Here is a 19,540-nt window from a genome sequence, read left to right on the forward strand (position 1 = left end):
ATCTAACTCACTTCTTGACAGTGTCGTGTAAAGTTTCACAAACTGAGAATCGATGACTTCACGGAGGGATCTCCAAATCCCAGAAGAGGGCATAGTCACCTGGTGCCAGGTGAGAGGAATAAAGTGGGTGTTGGAGCATGGTGAACCCCAGTGACTGCAGTTCAGTTTGAGTCCGTTTGCTGTGTGTGGCCATGCATTGTCATGCAACAGCAGATGTACAGTAGCAGTCACTATTGATGGTCAATCCCTTTGGCAGCTAGACCGCCATGATTATGCCCTCATATCCCAAAACACTATTCTCAGTTGTTTCTCAGCAGACAGTTGCATGTGAAGGAGCACCAGCACCACACACAACGTGTAAACCATGTGCTCCATCTGCTCATGGTAGTTGTTCCTCATCGCTCGTCAGACTGGTTCCTGTACTGTGGTGCCATCTCTCAGCTACATGAGCTTCAAGGTCCACATTATGGTTTCACCAAATGACAGTTAAATGCCACTTGTATATGACCCTTGTATGTACCTAGTCATATCATGAATTCTGTTACAAAGTTTAGACAGGGATGGCAACACTGGGTGGCAAGGTAATCCCACAATGTTGGATAAGCAACAACCTGTATCATTGTGCGTTTGGCTGTGGTAGCAGAAAGGTGAATTTCACTGCGAGTCGAATGGAGTGGGGTTTATACGAGAACCGTGTGGCAGTAATCGCACTGCACAAAGCTGGCAAATCACCATCGGACATTTTCGACACCCTGAAAAGCTGAATATCAGCAGGATGTTTGTGCATCGGACCATCAACAGATACTGTGACACAGGGACAATTGAGGACCGTCTCAGGAAAGGTAGACCTTGCAGAGTGAGAAGCCAGAAGCTCGTGAAAGCAGTGGTGGTGCGGATTCGACAAAATCCTGTCAGGAAACAAGCAGTAATAGGTCTAGAGCTGAACATTTCGAAAATGTCGATGTTGCGTGTGCTCTGAAGTGACCTAGGACTCCGCACTTGGCGAAACGACCGTGTTTATGCTTGGACATCCCAGGAAGCTCGTGAAAACATGCCACGGATCCTCAGAGGCAATCCTCCTGCCTCAGTGATGGTTTGTTGGGGGTGGGGGGTTGTACGATGGCACAACTGACCTCCACTTCTGTCATGGTGTGAAAACATCTGCAAGAGTGTACCAAGCGACAGTGTTGGAGCCACTTGTGAAATCGTTGACCCGCACCATGTTCGACAATGAGCCATGGAGCTTTCAGCAGGACTCTGCACCGGCCCACAAGGCAAAGACCACACAGGAGTGGCTTCAGAGGAACGTGCCTGATTTCATTGTTCCAGCTGATTGGCCCTCCAGCAGCCCCGACCTCAGCCCATTGGACTAGAGGTTGTGGTCAATTTTGGAGGGCATGGTCTGTAGGAAGAGGCATCCAAACCTTGCGAGTCTCAAGCATTCTCTTGTGGTGGACTTTCTCCTTGAGACCATGCGTGCTGCGATCGATGACTGACCTCAGAGACTTCGGGCCTGTGTGAAGGCCAGAGGTGGCCATTTTGAACAGTGATTGGTGCTCTGTGTTGGCAAAACCTGTACCTTTGTAACATCCAAATATTATTACATTAGCTTGCTCACTGTGTCTATAGTTCATTATTAACTTTGTAACAGAATTTATGATATGACTAGGTATATTAGTATTCGAGTTAAGCATCTAGTTGACCCATTAATAGTTTGCTGTTTACCAGAAGACAGCATGAACCACTATGTCATCAGCAAGACCCCATTATTAGAGCCTCATATTTATGGTGAATAAAAGATCAAGATTTCGGTAGAAATACTGGGCACATTCTGGGATCAAAAGCAGTATATAAAATGGAATTTCGATGTTAAAATGGTGAACAAAATTCTAAATTTGTTTTTAAAAGCTACACTTATTACATGAAATAAGTTTCCCTTCTAAAAGTACATTTATGTAGTTATCAAAGTATTGAGTTTATTCCTGTGTAAAGGAGTCTATTTTTACTTCTCAAAAATTCACAGCAGAATTTATCAATTTTTCGTGAATTGCATAACGTGGAGGATAATTCAGACTTCAGAAAGTGTTGCCTCTGCAAATAAAGCCTAAATTTCATTTTGCAGTTCATTTCACATTATTTCGTGACAAAACATGGCAGGAAAATGCACCTCGTACCTTTCACAAACACGACAAATGAACACTATAGCATGTTACTTCACATTTCGTGTTTGCCAAAGACAAAATATGCCTGCCCCTACCCATTAGTATTTTTTTTCTTTTAAAAATTTCAAATTTGATTCACTAATATTGCATTATTTCTTGTAATTGCAGATCTATTGCTGTCATGGTGGGATTCCTCCTCCGTGGTTGTGCCCAACGTTAAAAAGCATCAACTCCATCCCATGCCCTCTGCCAAAAGTTGAAGAGGGTAGTCCCCTGGCGTGGGAGATAATGTGGAATGATCCCATAAGGTAAAGATAATTTTTAGTAACCTTAATACCAGATATAGGTCAATACTTTGGATTCTTGCTACACTACTACAGGATGCATTAGGTCTCCTCAATGGCTTTGTGGTGACACAATTGTCTGGTAATGAAGGGCTCCTGGATTTAGATCACCAATGGAGACTCGGGGTGTAAGGGGTGACCCCCTTCTCAAGACACCCAAATATCAACTTCCCTTCTACGTAGTACACCCTGGACTGCATTTTGCAGACCAGTGAGGCTCTCGTATCTGGACTCGCAGCCAGTTTAATCCTTTGTGTGGCCCATGTTGTGTCGTCTCTGTATGTTATTGTCTCTTCATCCATTTCGTCTTATCACCATTCATCCTCGTCTTCGCGATTAGCCAAAAGTGGCAGAAAGGCGAAGTAAAATACACTAAATAAATCAGGTAACGGAGACTCACTGCACAGTGATTTGTATCCCATTTCAAATGGTAGGTCCTTTCTTAAGTAGCCTCAAAGTTTGCCAAAGTTAGTTTTAATCGACACTGATAGGCTAATCGGGACTGAACTTATAGTTTAGAGTGAAATTCAAACCACCATTTGCCTGGGATCGATCCTGGGACCCCTTGATTCCATTGTGACAGTATTACCACTATGCCATTGTGGAGGCACTCTTGGTTAGGCTCATAAAATTCATCTAAACATTTTTTGTTGTTGCACATATTAACATGATTCATTAATGGTGGAAATGACACAGAAACATTTCCAGAATTTCAAATTACGAGTGTGTGTGAAGCAAAGTGAAAGAGAAGTGATAAGTGTAAGATTATAATACATTATATCTGGTTCCAAGTAATCCTTGGATTGCAATGAAAGAGGCGATAGTGGGCATTCTAGATGAATATAATATTCGCTGGCAATGCTGCAGTCCGGAAATTGTCTGCAGATGCAAACAGCATGTGTTTGTATGTTGACCACATACGAGGTGTGGCTAGAAAAAAAACAGACTGTTGGTACAAAATCTTTTATTGGTTATTTTGTACAATATGAACATTATTCCCTTCAAAGTACTCCCCTGCACTATCGATACATTGCTCCATACGAATCTTCCATTGCTGGAAATCATTTTCCGAAACTGTTCATGACCTCTGTCGATTTTGTTTTCACACATTCTGCGGTCTTAAATCTGGTTCCTTTCAGTGCTGATTTGACCTTTGGGAATAAAAAAAAGTCGCACAGAGCGAGATCTGGCAAATAGGGTGGATGTTCTAACACTGGTATCCCATACTTGGCCAATAAAGCTTGACTAACAATGCCGTGCGGGCAGAAACATTGTCCTGGTGAAGAATCCATGACTTGCTTTTCCATAAATCAGGTCGTCATCTTCTTACTCACCCACGAAGGGTCGTCAGCATCGTAATGAAATATTGTTGGTTGACAGTTTGACCTTCGGGTACACAATTTGAATCAATTCACCGACATTTGCAATGTTTGATTCAGTTTTTGATGTGCAAGACCATCCAGGATGCTTGTCGTTCGCAATCACTTCTCGTCCCTCTCTAAACCTTTGAAATCACTCAAATACTTGAGTGCATGATAAACACACATTTCCGTACACTTCCTTCAACAAACCATAGGTTTCTGTGGCGGATTTTCCGAGTTTGATAAGAAACTTCAGATTGATACGCTGTTCCACTTTGACACTTAATTTCTTTTCCGACGGAGCACAGATGTATGGTTCACTTCGTCCACAAACTACAGAAGAACTGAGCGCCACGCACCCTGGGCAATCAATCACACAGCCGGTAGGCAAGATATCACGTTATACACCCATGCACCGCTTATCCTTGACGCGCTTGCCGTTTGTCGACAGCAACATCAATCCGTTTTTTTCTAGCCATACCTCGTATTACCAAGATAAGATGTGCAAATTATAATGCTTTCCATTTAATATCACCTCAAAAATATATGTTATCAGTGTTGAAATTTTCTTGGCAAACTTAATGGTGTTTGGCAACACTGATTATAAGTAATACCGAATTGAAATAGGAAAAGCAATAGCAGAACTTGTATGTTGTTTGAGAACCAGCAGGATTTCCTGCAAGGTTTTTCTACACCATGAACTAGTTTTTGTTTTACATAACCTGGCAAAGGAATAAATATTAAAAAATATATCCAGAATGAAATTGATGAATTAGTATATCAGTTTGTTATTAAAACTGCTAGCAGTTTGGTCTTTCTACAAATAATACAGCTCACTTATACCACTTGTTTTCTTTCTAACAATATGAAAGCATAATTCATGTATCCTGATTTGAAAAAAATAAATTTGTAAATACACAGCCTTTTTTTAAAAAATGAAAAATTCTAGACGTGGTCATACACCTGCCATTTATTACATTATTGTGTATGCCTACACTTGTATTTGAAGGAATTGAAAAACAATTTATGGATAAAAAGCATTGCAGTGATGAACTATACATTTCCCACCACTCCACTACACTATACAGTTATAGTTTTCAAAATTTGCTCCAAGAGCTGGGAATTCATTACCAGACAATATTAGCTATGTACGCATCTGAAAGGAAAAGAGGAGTACACCTGCCTTTGGGAAATTAGTGTCAATGTAAAATGATATATTTCATATATATACTGCTGGACAAAAAAAAAACGGACACTTGCATTTTTTGTGATAATGCATAAATTCTGATTCGAAGGTTAACTAAAGGTTGCAGAAATTATTGGAAATAAGAAAACCTGAATATATTCAACAGAAGGCAAATTAAAATGTATTGTTGATAAGATAAATTAGAACAAAAACGAAAGTTGCAGAAAACTACCAAAGAAAAAAGGAAATCTTACCAATATTTTTTTTCATATTGTTAACTGGTACTGTTGGGGTATATAAGCTGTCTAGTAGCGGGTGTTACCTCCCCTGCCATCAATTACAGCTTGTAACCACCGTGGCATACTTCGAATAAGGTTAACAATCACTTCAAGGTCCAATTGCTCCCATTCTTCTTGAATAGCACATTTTAGCTCTTCAATTGTTTCTGGAACTATTGCGCGGTTTCTGATATGTCATTTCAGTTCATCCCAGATGTGCTCTATCGGATTTAGGTTCGGACTTTGTGGTGGCTATTCTAATCGCGTAATCGCAACTTCGTCCAAGTACTCTGTGACAATATTCACAATGTGAGGATGCGCATTGTCATGCATAAAAACAAAGTCCAGGCCTATGGATGGTGCATATGGTACTACATGATCTGCCACACATTCTGTAATATACCTACAAGCTGCCAGTGCCCCATTCTCTACAAACCAACTCTGTACGTCCTTGTACAGAGATACCTCCCCAGACCACATGACACCACCGCCTCCAAAGGGTGTTATTTCAACGAAACAACATTGCGCATAATGCTCATTAGGTCTTCTATACACATGTTCACTCTCGTCTGATGAACGTAGGTTGAATTTTGACTCATCGGAGAATAAAACCTTTTCCCACTGCTCCACATTCCAATGTAACTGTTTTGTAGCAAATTCCAGTCTTTGCTTCCGGTGACATGCTAACAACCTGGGACCTGCAGCTGGCCTCCGAGATGATAAACCACTTTCATTCAGTCTTCTATGAACTGTTCGTGAAGAAACCACAGCTCTATGAACATTTCTCAAATGCTGTGCCACAATATTTGAAGTCGTACGACGGTCTCTTAAGACTATGATATACATTAAACGATCTTCCCGTGCTGTTGTGCATCGTTTCCGACAAGAAACCGGTCTTCTACCATAGGAACCAGTTGCATCATACCGTCTGAGACCTTCATGGATAGTACTTCGTGCTATATTTAGCACCCTAGCAATATAGTGTACACTACGACCATCATCGCGAAGAGCTACTGCTTTTACTACCTCTTCACGTCTCATTTTCAAGCTAGTAAACTTACAATACATTTGCAAGAAAAATACCAGCAATGACAATGTCAATAATATCTGTTACTATGGTTACTATGAACCAAAATACATGGCTCTCTAGACATTAAACAAAATAATACCAACAGGAATTGAAAATCAATAAATTAAAACAAAATTCCATGAAATTGATTTTAAGCCTACTAGGTGTTCCAAATAAGTAAATACAAGTAAATAAATAGATAAATAATAGACGGAAAAACTATGGAAAATGTTCAATGATGAATGTTCAATTGTTCAATACTTAACTGAGAGCGTAATTCATAAGTAATTGCAATTCAGATGTCAAATATTAAGGTGTCCGGTTTTTTTTGTCCAGCAGTATATAATTTCAATGCAGCCACAGTAGCATTATTGTAATTGACTTAAAGTTACAAGTAACATGGTACAGGAACAAGGTAACTGTTTTGTTAGGGAAGTGATGCATGCCCCTTTATAAAAGGAATACTGTGAACATCTCTGATGAAATGTAGGATGTACTTCTCACTGGGAAGTTTGGAATGCACATTTAATGAATATAAAAGTAGAAAATCAGTGTCAGATGTGGAGTACACAGGAATATACGAGGTGTGATTGAAAAGTTGTTAGACTGCTTGTAGTTTTCAAATGACAGTACTTGCAGGTTATTGTGATGAATCCCCTTCAAAGTAGTCCCCTACTGATTGAACACACAGACTCCAACAGTGTTTCCACTTTTGGAAGCATTCCTGAAAGTCGTCCTTGTCACCGTATTTGCCTGCATCCCTTCAAAATCTTTAAATTTACTATACCAGTTAAAAACACTTGCCCTGTGTACACTCGTATCTCCAAAAGCTATTTTTAACCGTTCATAGGTCTCCAGAGCTGATTTTCTGGCTTTAAAGCAAAATTTTACGCACACGCATTGTTCCTTTGTTTTTTTTCATCCATTGTTTTGCATACTCAATAATCTACCGACAACACTACACATGTCTGCACTCAACGGGCTGCAGCTGGCAACGAAACAAAAATAGAGCCATGATCCTTCAAGGAAAAAAAATATAAGCTTTCTTTTCTTCACACACAACCCCCACAAAGCTGGCCCCCCGTGACGGAGTGGTTAGCACATCACGCTACGATGCTGGGGCCCTGGGTTCGAATCCCGGCCTGGGCATGGGTGTTTCTGAGTGTCCATTCATCAATTTCATCATATCACTCATCCACATCTTCGCAAATTAGCCAAAAGTGGCACAAAAAGCAAAGTAAAATAAAGCAAATCTATCAAAACAACCCCCACAAAACCTAACGAATTAACAGGCGGCTCCTGTCTAAGAACTTTTCAATCACACCTCGTATAATATAATTTGTTCATGTTGAAAAAAATATGTAGGGCAAACATAAAGAAAAATGGCAATGAGATGGCACGAACATGATTAAGACCCAAGAACAGATTTGTCAGCCCATATCATCGAGGAGAATCATATGATTAATAGTACAAAGGTTTTAAAAAGAGTAACGGAAGCAGGGTTAATAAAAATCATGATATTTATTAAAAATATCATTCTTGATGCTATTCTTTTATTTAAATCATTTTTTAATTTTTTTTTAAAACTACTCTTAAAATTGTTTGTATGGTTTTGGGCACCATACATACAGATATATGTTTTTCATAGAAAGGTTTTTCTAGTCAACAGCCCTGTAAAATATTTGAACAGTTTGATTAAAGCAAATAAAAGAAAGACATATAAATATACATATTTCTGTAGCTGATAGTGTATATATGAACGTACTATGGAAATGTTTGTTGTGTGTGTTAATAAAACTATTATAATTTCAGTAACTTTTCTTTCAGTGAAAATATAAAATTCTGGATGTACTCTTTAATTATAACTTAAAATATTTTTATAGTCTTTGTAGCTGGATTTTGGCATTTTTTAAATGATTGTTTGTTAAATATCTGCTGCGATGTTTATTTACAGTTTAATGATAATGACACTACTTACAGTTTATCATGATTAGTATTTTGTATATTTTTCTGCACAAATTGTTTGCTTTTTTACCCATTAAAATTATTGAATTTTAAATTGAGAAATGGAAGTGTGTATACAGTTTACATTTCCTTTTGTTTGAGCCTCACACAATCAGTACATATATTTTGTTCCCTTTCTCTTAGAGCCTAATAAGCACCATTAAATGATTACGAGATTAATGTACACTCATGCTCATAAATTAAGGATAATGCTGAATCTTATACAAATAAATATTTGATGTGCACGTTGCAGCTTGAAATGATGTCCGGGTACTGTACCAAAGAACCTGTGTTGACTATGACCTTGATCCAGTGTGTAAGCAGACAAATGACTCACAGGAGCGAAACTGCTGATCAGAGTACAGTGCCTATAGGAAGTGTGCAGTTGTGTTCGGTTGTGCAAATGGTGAGCGTGTGTGTGAAATGGCTCAACGAACACATACTGATGATGTAATGAGGGGAAGAATACTTGGGTGGCTAGAGGCAGGCCAAAGACAGCAGGTCGTGTCACAGGTGCTCCATGTGCCACAAAGTGTCATCCCACGATTATGGCAATGATTACAACAGACTGGAAACGTGCCTCGGTGCTACAGCAGTGGACGTCCACAGTGTACAACACCACGAGAAGACAGGTATCTTACCGTAAGTGCCCGGAGACACTGACGGAGTACTGCCGGGGCCTTGCTCGAGACCTTGCAGCTGCCACTGGAACAGTTGTTTCCAGACACACTGTGTACAGACGACTCAACAGGCACGGTTTATTCGCCCGGAGGTCTGCAATTTGCATTCCACTGTCACATGGTCACAGAGTAGCCCGTAACAACTGGTGTAGAGAACACAGGGCATGGACAATGGAAGAATGGTCTCAGGTACTCTTCACTGACGGGTCCAGGTATAGTCTCAACAATGATTCTCATCGTGTAACCATCTGGCATGAACCAGGATCCAGAAACCGACCCGGTACCATCGTCAAAAGGGACCAGTATGGAGGTGGTGGTGTCATGGTGTGGGGTGGCATCATCCTTGCATATCTTCGACAGAGGTACTGTAACAGGTCAGGTGTTATTCTGCAAGACTACGTTAGTCTTTTCAGAGGTGCAGTCGGTCCTACGTTCCTCCTGATGGATGACAATGTCAGGCCACACTGAGCTGCTATTGTGGAGGAGTACCTTCAAACAGAAGACATCATACGGATGGAGTGGCCTGCCTGATTCCCTGACCTCAACCCAATCGAACATGTTTGGGATGCTCTAGGCCGACGTGTCGCCGCATGTCTTCCACCTCCTCGGACTCTTCAGGAGCCCCGACAGGCACTGGTACAAGAATGGGAGTCCATACCCCAACATTGAAAGAGGAACATAAATTGAGAGTATTTGAAAATAGGATCCTTAGGAAAATATTTGGACCTAAAAGGGATGGGGAGACAGGTGAGTGGAGAAGGTTACATAATTTAGAACTACATAATTTGTATTCATGTCCAGACATTATTAGAATAATTAAATCAAGAAGACTTAGGTGGGCAGGCCATGTGGCACGAATGGGAGAGGAAAGAGGAGTTTACAGGATTCTTGTTGGGAAAGCTGATGGTAAGAGACCAGTAGGAAGGCCAAGATGAAGATGGACGGACAACGTCGAGATGGACCTAAGGGAAATCGGTAGGGATGGAAAAGAGAATATAGATCTTGCTCAAGATAGGGACAGATGGAAGGCCTGTGTTGCTGCAGCCATGAACCTTCGGGTTTAAGAAGGCTAGAGAGTTAGTTAGTGGTGAGATACCCCAACAGTTGCTCGACAACCTCCTCCAGACTATGCCAAGCCATTGTACTACATGTGTCAATGTGCGTGGGCATCATATTCCATACTGAAACCTGTGCACATGCTCAAAGAACTGTGGAACAATATTTTACAATCTCCCTTGTATCGTATGTGCACTCTTTAGTTTTTCTCACGTTTTCTGCAATAAACATGGTTACACAGGGTATGTGGATGTCTTTCTTGTGTGTTCAACATGTGCCTGTGCTACCACAACTAGTTTGTTTCAGTGCTGTATCGTGGGGCACCAAAACCTCTATTATCCTTAATTTATGAGCATGAGTGTACTTTCAAGAAAAGTGATGCTGATGTGTACAAAATCCTTATGTACATTATTCTATAAATTATTTATTTAAAGTGATTCACAATTCAAATTAACCTGATTTAAATCAGTCCACCTTGAACGGAAGATTTAAATGTGAGGCTTCATTCATTGTAGAAGAATACAGGAAGAAATTAAATAATGAGAATTGCACTATGAGGTTTTTTTTTCACAAGTGTGGGTAAGCCACCTTTGAAATGGTAATTGATGGAGCTAAGATTTAACTCCCCCGTAGTGATTTTATACTGAATGATTTTTCTTTACTGAGAGAGAGATTGTGAAGAGTTGCTTTTGGAACAAAACAATGACGGGAGCGATCTTACAACATATTGAGTATTCTGTAATGTTCAATGCTTGTTATTACAGCATTGAATATGTAAGTTGCATTGAACATTATACTACATATTATTGATGGTGAAAGTTCAGTCTAGTCACTCTACATACTGTTCCTTTTCTTAAGCACCCAGGCACATGTTAGTGAGCATATTGCACAAGAGCTTGCGACTAGTGAGGGTTTCGCACCCAATATGAAGAGAGGCACTGCCCATGTGTTCAATGGCGAGGCTCTAGAACGATTCCTTAATCTCAACGGTTTGTCTCATGTAATCAGGGCTCATGAGGTTCAACAAACAGGCTTCCAGGTAAGTTGACAACACTGTTTTCCATCATTGTTATAGTTGGCTACACTGTTTTAACCTTTTTGTTAAAAAAGAAAGTTATGTCTGGAGATTCAAGATTAAGTGCATGGTAGAAATGTGAGGTGTAGGGATGAAGTTTTAACTTGATGTACCAATCTGACATTAAATAGAAAAGTTTCCACGAAAAAGCAGGAGGAGGCATTTAGTGGACCAAACCTTGTAATGCTATAAATCACTCAAGTCTAGAGTTCTTCAATGGCACACTTCACAAGTGTTCAGACAAGTGCATGAAAGTTCGAGAAGGACAACTATTTATCACAGAGTTGAGGCTGTCCCCCCCCCCCCCCTCCCCACAATGAAAAGAAGTGCAGTTGAAGTACAAGAAAATGGAATTTGACCTCACGATGGACCAATAGTGTGTAACATCATTCTGTTCCTACAGTCTTGCAAGAATCGTGTAGTTAATCGAAAAGAAATACTCACTATTCAAAACTGAGTTTAGTCAACTCCTCAAAAATTGCATCTAGAATGGGTGCCATTTGAGCTGGCTACTTGAAATTCGCAGGAAATCATTAAAGAAAACCACTCTTTGATAAAGTATAACGTTATTGCCACCTTTAGATAATGAATCAGGAAAAAAAGTTGAATTTTTATGTGGAGAGGGGATTTTAAGATTTTGCTTAATTGATTTATTTTACTTCACATTGTGTCACTTTTGTCAGTGGCAGATGAGTGATGATATGATGAAACTAATGAAGGGACACTCAACGGAGAATATCCATGCCCATGCTGGGGCCGGGAATTCAGGTGTCTAACACATTGTGCTATCAACTCCACCATGGAGGTCAGCACATAACCAGGGTGAGGGCTAAGGGGGCTTCAGCCCCCTCCCTACGAAATTCTACAAATATCTAATTTAAATAGTATATAGTGGTAATAAATTTTACTTCCTTAGCAGTTTAGTGCATAATAGAGGAACCAGGTTATAGTGTTACATTCTACCATTTAATCCAAAGAATAAATGGATCCACAACTTCCAAAATGTATAGTTTTCTCTATATTGTGAGAGGCCGCACAATATAAACTTTTAAAGCCTGTTTCGAACGGAATGTGTAATAGTTAATAACAAAGTACAGTAACTATGAATTTGTACACTAACTACAAAATGTAAGAACATAATGGACATTTACTTATATGGTGGATTGAGTAGCAAAATCTCCCCATTAACATAATAATAAAAATAACAATGAATTTTGACTAAAATTGGTTTATTTTTAATAACTTATAATAGTTATTATTGTAAAATTTAAGTAGGCATTGACCCTCATGGACTGGTTGTGCCATAGGTTATTGTTATTAGTATTATTATTTACTTTTTTAAGTACACCGGGAACATTTTGCTGAATATATGTGAACAAATCACACAAATGGAAAGAAGAAAGGTTGATGCGTGGGTCAGTCCAAAAGTTAGTTGCATTTGCATAAAAGAAATAGCCTATGGAATATGGAGGACAGTTCTTGTAAAAGTAGACTACCAAAACTATGAGGGTGAATCAAATATGAACGAGCCTTGATTGGCTAAGCGTCAGAATGGGTAGCAGGGTGTGATTGGGCATGTGCGGCCGGTAAGTGGGGCTGCCGTGAGTCAGGAACCAGAACAGCCGGCGTGTCGCATGCTTCGTTTAGTATCTCTCATGATGAGTGAGCAGAGTGTGCCAGTGTCTGTTGCGCAATGCATAATCATCAAGTTCCTCACCCAGGAAACCGTCAAACCGGCCGAAATTTACTGGAGACTGCAGGCCCAGTTTGGGAATGGTACCCTCTCGTGAGCAAGAGTGAAGGTGTGGTGTAAGGAATTCCAGCAAGGCCGTGATCGTGTTGCAAATCAAGTGCACCCTCGTCGTCCTCGCACCAGTGTGACGAATGACAACATGTCTCGTGTTCGTGAGCTTGTTGAACAGGATCGCTGTCACTGTGAAGCAAATTGCGGCAGAACTTGGTGTGAGCTATGGAAGTGTCCAATCAATCATCACAAAGCACTTGGGCTTCCGCAAAATCACAGCTCGGTGGGTTCCCAAGCTGCTGAATGTTGCGCAAAAAGAAGACCGAGTTCGCATTGCTCGCCAGCTTCACACTCGTTTTGACGTGGAAGGGGAAGCGTTTTTGCATCGCATCATTACCTGTGACGAGACATGGGTGCATCATTACACCCCATCATCCAAGCATGCCAGCATGAAGTGGAGGAGGAAAGGTGAAGGAAACCCCGTGAAGGCCAAAGTTCGGTTGTCTGCGGGGAAGGTGTTGGCCACGGTGTTTTGGGACTGGAGGGGGATCCTACTGGTAGATTTCTTACACAAATGTCGGACCATCAACGCACCCTACTACTGCGGCCTCCTGGATCAAGTTAAGGTGCAGAATCGACGCAAACGACGAGGCTGTCCCATCTGCCAGGTCTTGTTCCTCCACGACAACGTCAGACCCCATACAGCAGGTGTTACATGGCAGAAACTGGTGGAAATGCACTGGGAACCGCTTCCACATCCACCGTACAGCCCAGACCTTTCACCATGTGATTTTCACCTGTTCGGACCCCTCAAAGAAGCACTTGGGGGCGAGCGATTTGTGACCAACGATCAGGTGGAAACCTTTGTGTGCAACTGGTTGGCTACCCACCCAGCTTCATTCTACGAGAACGGCATCAAGAACCTACCACAACGTTGGGGAAAACGTATCACTAAGGGCGGAGACTATGTAGAAAAATAAAATGTGGCAATGTGTCTGTTTCCTTCAATAAATATTTTTTTTCCGCACAAGGCTCGTTCATATTTGATTCACCCTCGTACTTTTCTACACAATCCTAAAGTCTCTTTGAACATTGGTCATAGGATGAAATGAGTTTCTCTACACCTTGTTCGAAGAATTCCCGTTCAACTTTCGACATGAACATCGCTGGGTGTGAGATCTGGACTATGAATCAGTTCATTAACATATTCAACATTGTCCCTCGTCATTGCAGTTGATAGCTGTCTTGCTGGTAGTCGTCCTCAATATCTGTATGCCTATTCTCGAACAATGCACGCCATTGTGCAATCGCCTGAGACGAAATTGCTTTATCACTGATACTTCATGCAATTGGCAATTAATCTTGGTAGGGTTACATGTTGCCCACAGAAAACTAGTCACTGCACGCACTTCCAGTTTGAACTGCACTTCCAACCGACATAACATTTTGAACATTGATAGCATCTGAACCCTAAGAGCATAAACATTATCCCATCTTTTCAAGGGAAGTATGAGCAGTGTTCGCAGCCATATGCATCAAAATCTCTTTCCGACAATATGCTATGGGCAAGGGCACTTATTTTTTGACCGTCTACCATATTTCTGTGGTCTTTAAGTCAAGAAATGCTATTTTAAAGCAGACAGTTTTTTTATGTTTATTCTTTGAATAGCAAACATTACAGACACGATAAGCTACATGTTGTATCATCACATGTAAACATCGTGACCAATATAAAATTATAATATTTTATTTAATTGAGTCAGTGTGATGAATGAATGCAACAGAAAATCACAGTTTATGAGTTATGTAACTTTTCCCAAACATCCTATATTTTTAATAAGCTGTATTAGTAATGACTTACATAAGGAGAAATACAGAATGTAGAACTCTATGTCTTCTTCTTGTCCAATACTTGCATGAGAAGTGTGCACTTTGTGCGGAACTTTGTCCTATGCACTTAAACAGATGAAGCACATTAAAATTAAATTGTTGCAACTTCACAACATACTTAGTTTCCATCACTTGTGCAATTTTCGTGATAACAACATTGGTCTCTTTAGTCTGCTTCATCTTTGCCTCCCTCTCTCCTCACCTATGTTTCTTCCAAATTTATGGTGTAAACAAAACTTGCTCAAACTTCTTCAATAATGTGCTTTGGTTCCATCCACCTTTTATTTGCTGCTGTCACTCTCATGTTAGGATTCAACGGACTTATGAAAACACTGGTCTGTAATCATGAACTGATATCAAATTTTAATGAAGACTGATACCAAATGCTGTAGCCAATGTAAACTTACGATCATTTTTTTCAAAATCTAAAATCGGAATGACAATTTCTCATTCTTACTAACAACTTACTGAATATTCCATAACATGTACAGTAATTCTGTGGATTCATTTTTTAATAAACATGTTGTAGTTCCACAGATTTATGTGTGGTGGCAGCACTGTACTGACTAGCTATTTAAAGTTGTGTGCTCTAAAACAATATTCTCACGAAAAGCACAGATTGTGTTCATCAAAATTCAAGTTGCACATGAAAGAACTCCTGTAAGCTTGTAATGAGGCACTTCAATATCCAATAGTGGTTAAGTGCTTTGCCATACTGGTTCGCCAAGACAGCAAATGTTCCAACAAGCACCCAGCAACGTTAAAGTGATGCTTCTTGTAGCCAAACTATTTGTTGGAAACTACCAACATTTTGGGCAAGACCTCCGATTGAGCTGCACCACAACTCAAGGTGCCATTTTCCAAGTTCAGTGGGGCAAGTGCTTGATCAGTGGCATTGGAGATAAGTCAGATCACTAAAGCATCTCCCTATACTCTGGACTATAACTTGCTTCAGAAGCTACAAGATCCTTTACGAAGACTTCACTTCAGGAACGTCGATGGCATAGTACAGGAAGCCGTAGGGCAGTTCCTCAGTGACGTACGGAAAAAACCTCCACTGACAGTGCGAGGAAATTGCCTGAAATTTTGCAACATGTGCTATACTCGACTGGAAACTACTATGAAGGAATATGGTAGCCTCGTCCTCCATGATTATATAAGTAGGCAGTTATGAGAATGTAATCACTTTTTTGAAACAACCCTCGTACTTGCAAGTGGCTAATCTTCACTTCTTCAGTCCCAGATTTCAGATCCTTCCTTAGATTATTCCAGGAATTAAAACATTGAGAAATGTTAAAAGAAAAAGGATAAAATATAAGAAGACAGGCTGAGACTGACAAGACCCCATCCCATCGTAATCCAACTTGTATGATCCTATCTTCTATTTTTATTATTTTTTTTTTCAATATTTATTTCTTGGGATTCCTTGAAGGAATTGAAACAATGGACGATGGAAGTGAACAGTAGCCAGTGGGTCGGTGCATAAGTTTGTAGCGTTTTATAACATACGTTAACAGGAAAACAATAATGAACACTAGTACACAGGTGGTAAGATGAAACATTGTTATTGTAGTCTAACAATACACAGTAACAAAAACACTAACTCAGTCAGTAATGTGGTCGCCTCCATTGTGAATGACCATCTGCCAACGTTGGGAAGGAGTTCAATGCCTCGCCTGTAGAACTGCTGTGTTTTCAGTATATGGCATTAACCCCGTACACAGCACAAATTGTTTTTTAGTTGAAGAAATCAGTTAATCAAGTTTCAAGAGCAGCTTCATAAGGCAATACTTCCTACTGCTGCACTTGATACTCGTTTAAACTGGAAGAGCAGAATGTGCCGGAAATATTCAACTTTTTCCACTTGACACTCCATCTTGTTTCGTCTCCAAAATAGACCAAATGTGCTCAGAATTCAATACACCAGGGTGCGAAATCATGTACCGACCCGATACAAAAATACTTTTTTCATGTTTTTGTTTTTAAAAAATACCTCTGTGCGAACATCCAAGAAAGTTTTGATTATTTAATTGTTTACACAACAAGCTACCAACATAACAAACTCTTTGAATTAGTGTATTTTGTTTGTTTCATAACAAAGTACTATTTGCTGTTGCGGTAACAATTTTCTAATTTTATTGCAAGTATATTTGAGAAAATAGAAAAAACTACTTGTAATTGTCAGTGCCTTATTAACCATGAATTGAATTGTTGTTTTATGTTCACTTTGTGCACAGATAGGCTAATTGGGACTGGACCTACAGTTTAAAGTGGGATCCGAACCACTGTGCAATGTGCCTCCAGCAGGTATTGAACCTGGGAGCCCTTAATTACAAGGTGACAACTTTACCAAAATGTCATTGATTAGGCCCAGTGTCTGTGTCTTAGTGTCTTATTAATCACATCAACTGAGATGTCGCATCATTTTCACCCTCTTTATCAAATGTATGATTCCATTGGCTTTTGTCAAAGAAAAAGAAGCTCTGTTATCTCTGTGCTTTAAAGAGTAGTGAACATACATTTTACAGTTATCAAAACTATTACAAAATTACTGAATTATTGAAGCAAGTTATAAGTTAATTTGAAGACTATCAAATTGCTAAAAATTACCTGCAATTCTGTGGATAAACTAATTTACCATGTCCTGGACATACAGGTGAAAGTGGAAAGGCAGTTCAATAAAACGTAATGATGGACCAACACTAACCAATATATGCATATAGGTGTACCAGTTTATCAATAAAATTACCAGTACAATATCTCTATAAATGTCTTACAATTTTATGCAATATTGTGGCATCTGGTAACATTCAATTATTAAGGAGGTCAATGAAGCAGTTTGAATTTTCATATTTTATTACAAGGGCCATTCCATATTGATTTACACTTTCGGAATTCCCACTATCCACGGCCTGCCATTTGGCTTGTCATAACGGTCACTGATAGATAGTACATAAGTCTACCGCCAGGTGTCAGCACAGGACAGAGGCATGTAATACCTGTGAACCACAGTGCATTTCGTCAACAGCTGTCGGTACATCCACGGGCAACATTGAGAGCGATCAGCTGGGACAGCACTAGAAGATGTGGTTTCTGTGGAAGGAAGGTGTAATCACAGCAGAGATTTACAGGCGATTTTGAACAGTGTGTGGAGAGCATGCACCGTCACGAAAAACAATGTACAACTGGATGAATGGTTGGAAACAAGGCTGCACAACAACGGAGAAGGGAACCAGTTCCGGAAGGAAAGAGGCAATGACTGCACAAGTAACCATCTCACGAGTGGAGCAGCTTATTCAGGAGATCAGGTGCATTGCATTCTCAGATATGGAGGTGGCCACGGGACTCGCCAGAGCCACCCTGCATCACATTGTGCACGAACACCTTAAACTGGGGAAGGTGTCTGCCAGGTGAGTTACCAAAGCACTGAATGCAGTAGAGAGAGACAACAGCGTGAGAACATGAGTCGCGATCTCCTGCAAATCCACAAACAGGATCCAGAAGGCTTCATGTCTAAATTTGTGACCGGCGACAAGACTTGGCTTCATTACCATGATCAAATCCAAATCCATGCAGTGAAAGCAAAAAGGGAGCCCCCCGCTGAAGACCAGAAAGCACCCTCAGCAGGCAAATGCATGGCTACGGTGTTGTCCGGGCATGAGTGTGAGACACTCCAAGAATAGGGTTCCTGGAGAAGTTGCCACACCCTGGAGCAAGTGTATATTGCTGAAGGGAGACTGCATTGAGAAGGTGGACATATCTATCGAGGTGTAACTATTATGTGTGAGTGTAAAAAAAAATAAAGTGTAAATCAATATTGAATGCCCCTCGTACAATTAATGATCATTGATTACCTGTAATTTGCTTTTAAGAAAATTTGCAGCAGCAAGTTACTTTGAAAGTAACTTACAGTTACTGGTAACTAAATGAGTTACTTTGTAAAATGAGTAACTGTTACTTTTTGAACCAGTTATCTGTAACTGTAACCCAGTTTATTTTATAAAGGAACTTTCCTAAGACTGAGAGGTTTGGTGAATTTAGTAAGAGATTTATGTAAATTCCAATAGGTACAACAGAAGGGGAAACTACTCACAGTGTTCTCGTCGTCTCGGTATTGCGGAGGATCAAATGAGGCGGCATGTGTGCTGGCTGACCAGTCAAAACTTCGGACGATTCGCCTGGATACGTCCTGACCAACCGAAAAGGACAAGAAATACACAAGTTTGGTAAAACTGCTCTGAGTTCAGAATCTTCCATTAAGTGTTAAAATTTCAGAGTGAAAAATATGTTCCTTGTTTTGTGTATGTATGCGAGATATTTTTTCAGGAATTCATAAATAATTTTGTAACTGCTTTTTTTTTTCATACATGCTGGTCATCACATGAGTTAAGTGAATTGCTGTGTACACATATATATTTTATTATTAAATTGTTGAAAAGCCTGGTGCTTACATGTTCTCATACTCTTCTAGTCTTTTGAACAGGCATTGTAAGTGTTATGACCACTGGCGTATGAGTTACAGCCCCTCCCAAAATTCAGAGAAAATCAAAGTTTTCAAATGTAAAGAACTCTGAAAATATGCGATAAATGCAAAGCCCCTTAAAATGAATCCCAGTTACTATTTATTGTCTTTGAGTAACCTTTAAAGCAAAAACTAAAATTGTAATTACAAATTGATTTATTCTACAGCG

The 19,540-nt window shown here is 39.9% G+C and overlaps 1 protein-coding gene across 1 annotated transcript in view; it reads left to right on the forward strand.

Moving 5' to 3' along the window:
- LOC145990024 (uncharacterized) overlaps positions 1–19,289 on the forward strand; it is a 65,833-nt gene extending 46,544 nt beyond the window's left edge. Inside the window, exons 14-16 of the mRNA XM_083125649.1 lie at positions 2,331–2,470; positions 10,999–11,179; positions 18,917–19,289. Coding sequence (XP_082981775.1) covers positions 2,331–2,470; positions 10,999–11,179; positions 18,917–19,042 — 447 coding nt within the window. The 3' untranslated portion in view covers positions 19,043–19,289. The remainder of the gene's footprint in view (positions 1–2,330; positions 2,471–10,998; positions 11,180–18,916) is intronic.
- Positions 19,290–19,540: the final 251 nt, after the last annotated feature.

The sequence above is a fragment of the Lepisma saccharinum genome, chromosome 7 (genome assembly GCF_977018435.1).
Source record: "Lepisma saccharinum chromosome 7, izLepSacc3.1, whole genome shotgun sequence".
Taxonomy (NCBI): Eukaryota; Metazoa; Arthropoda; class Insecta; order Zygentoma; family Lepismatidae; genus Lepisma; species Lepisma saccharinum.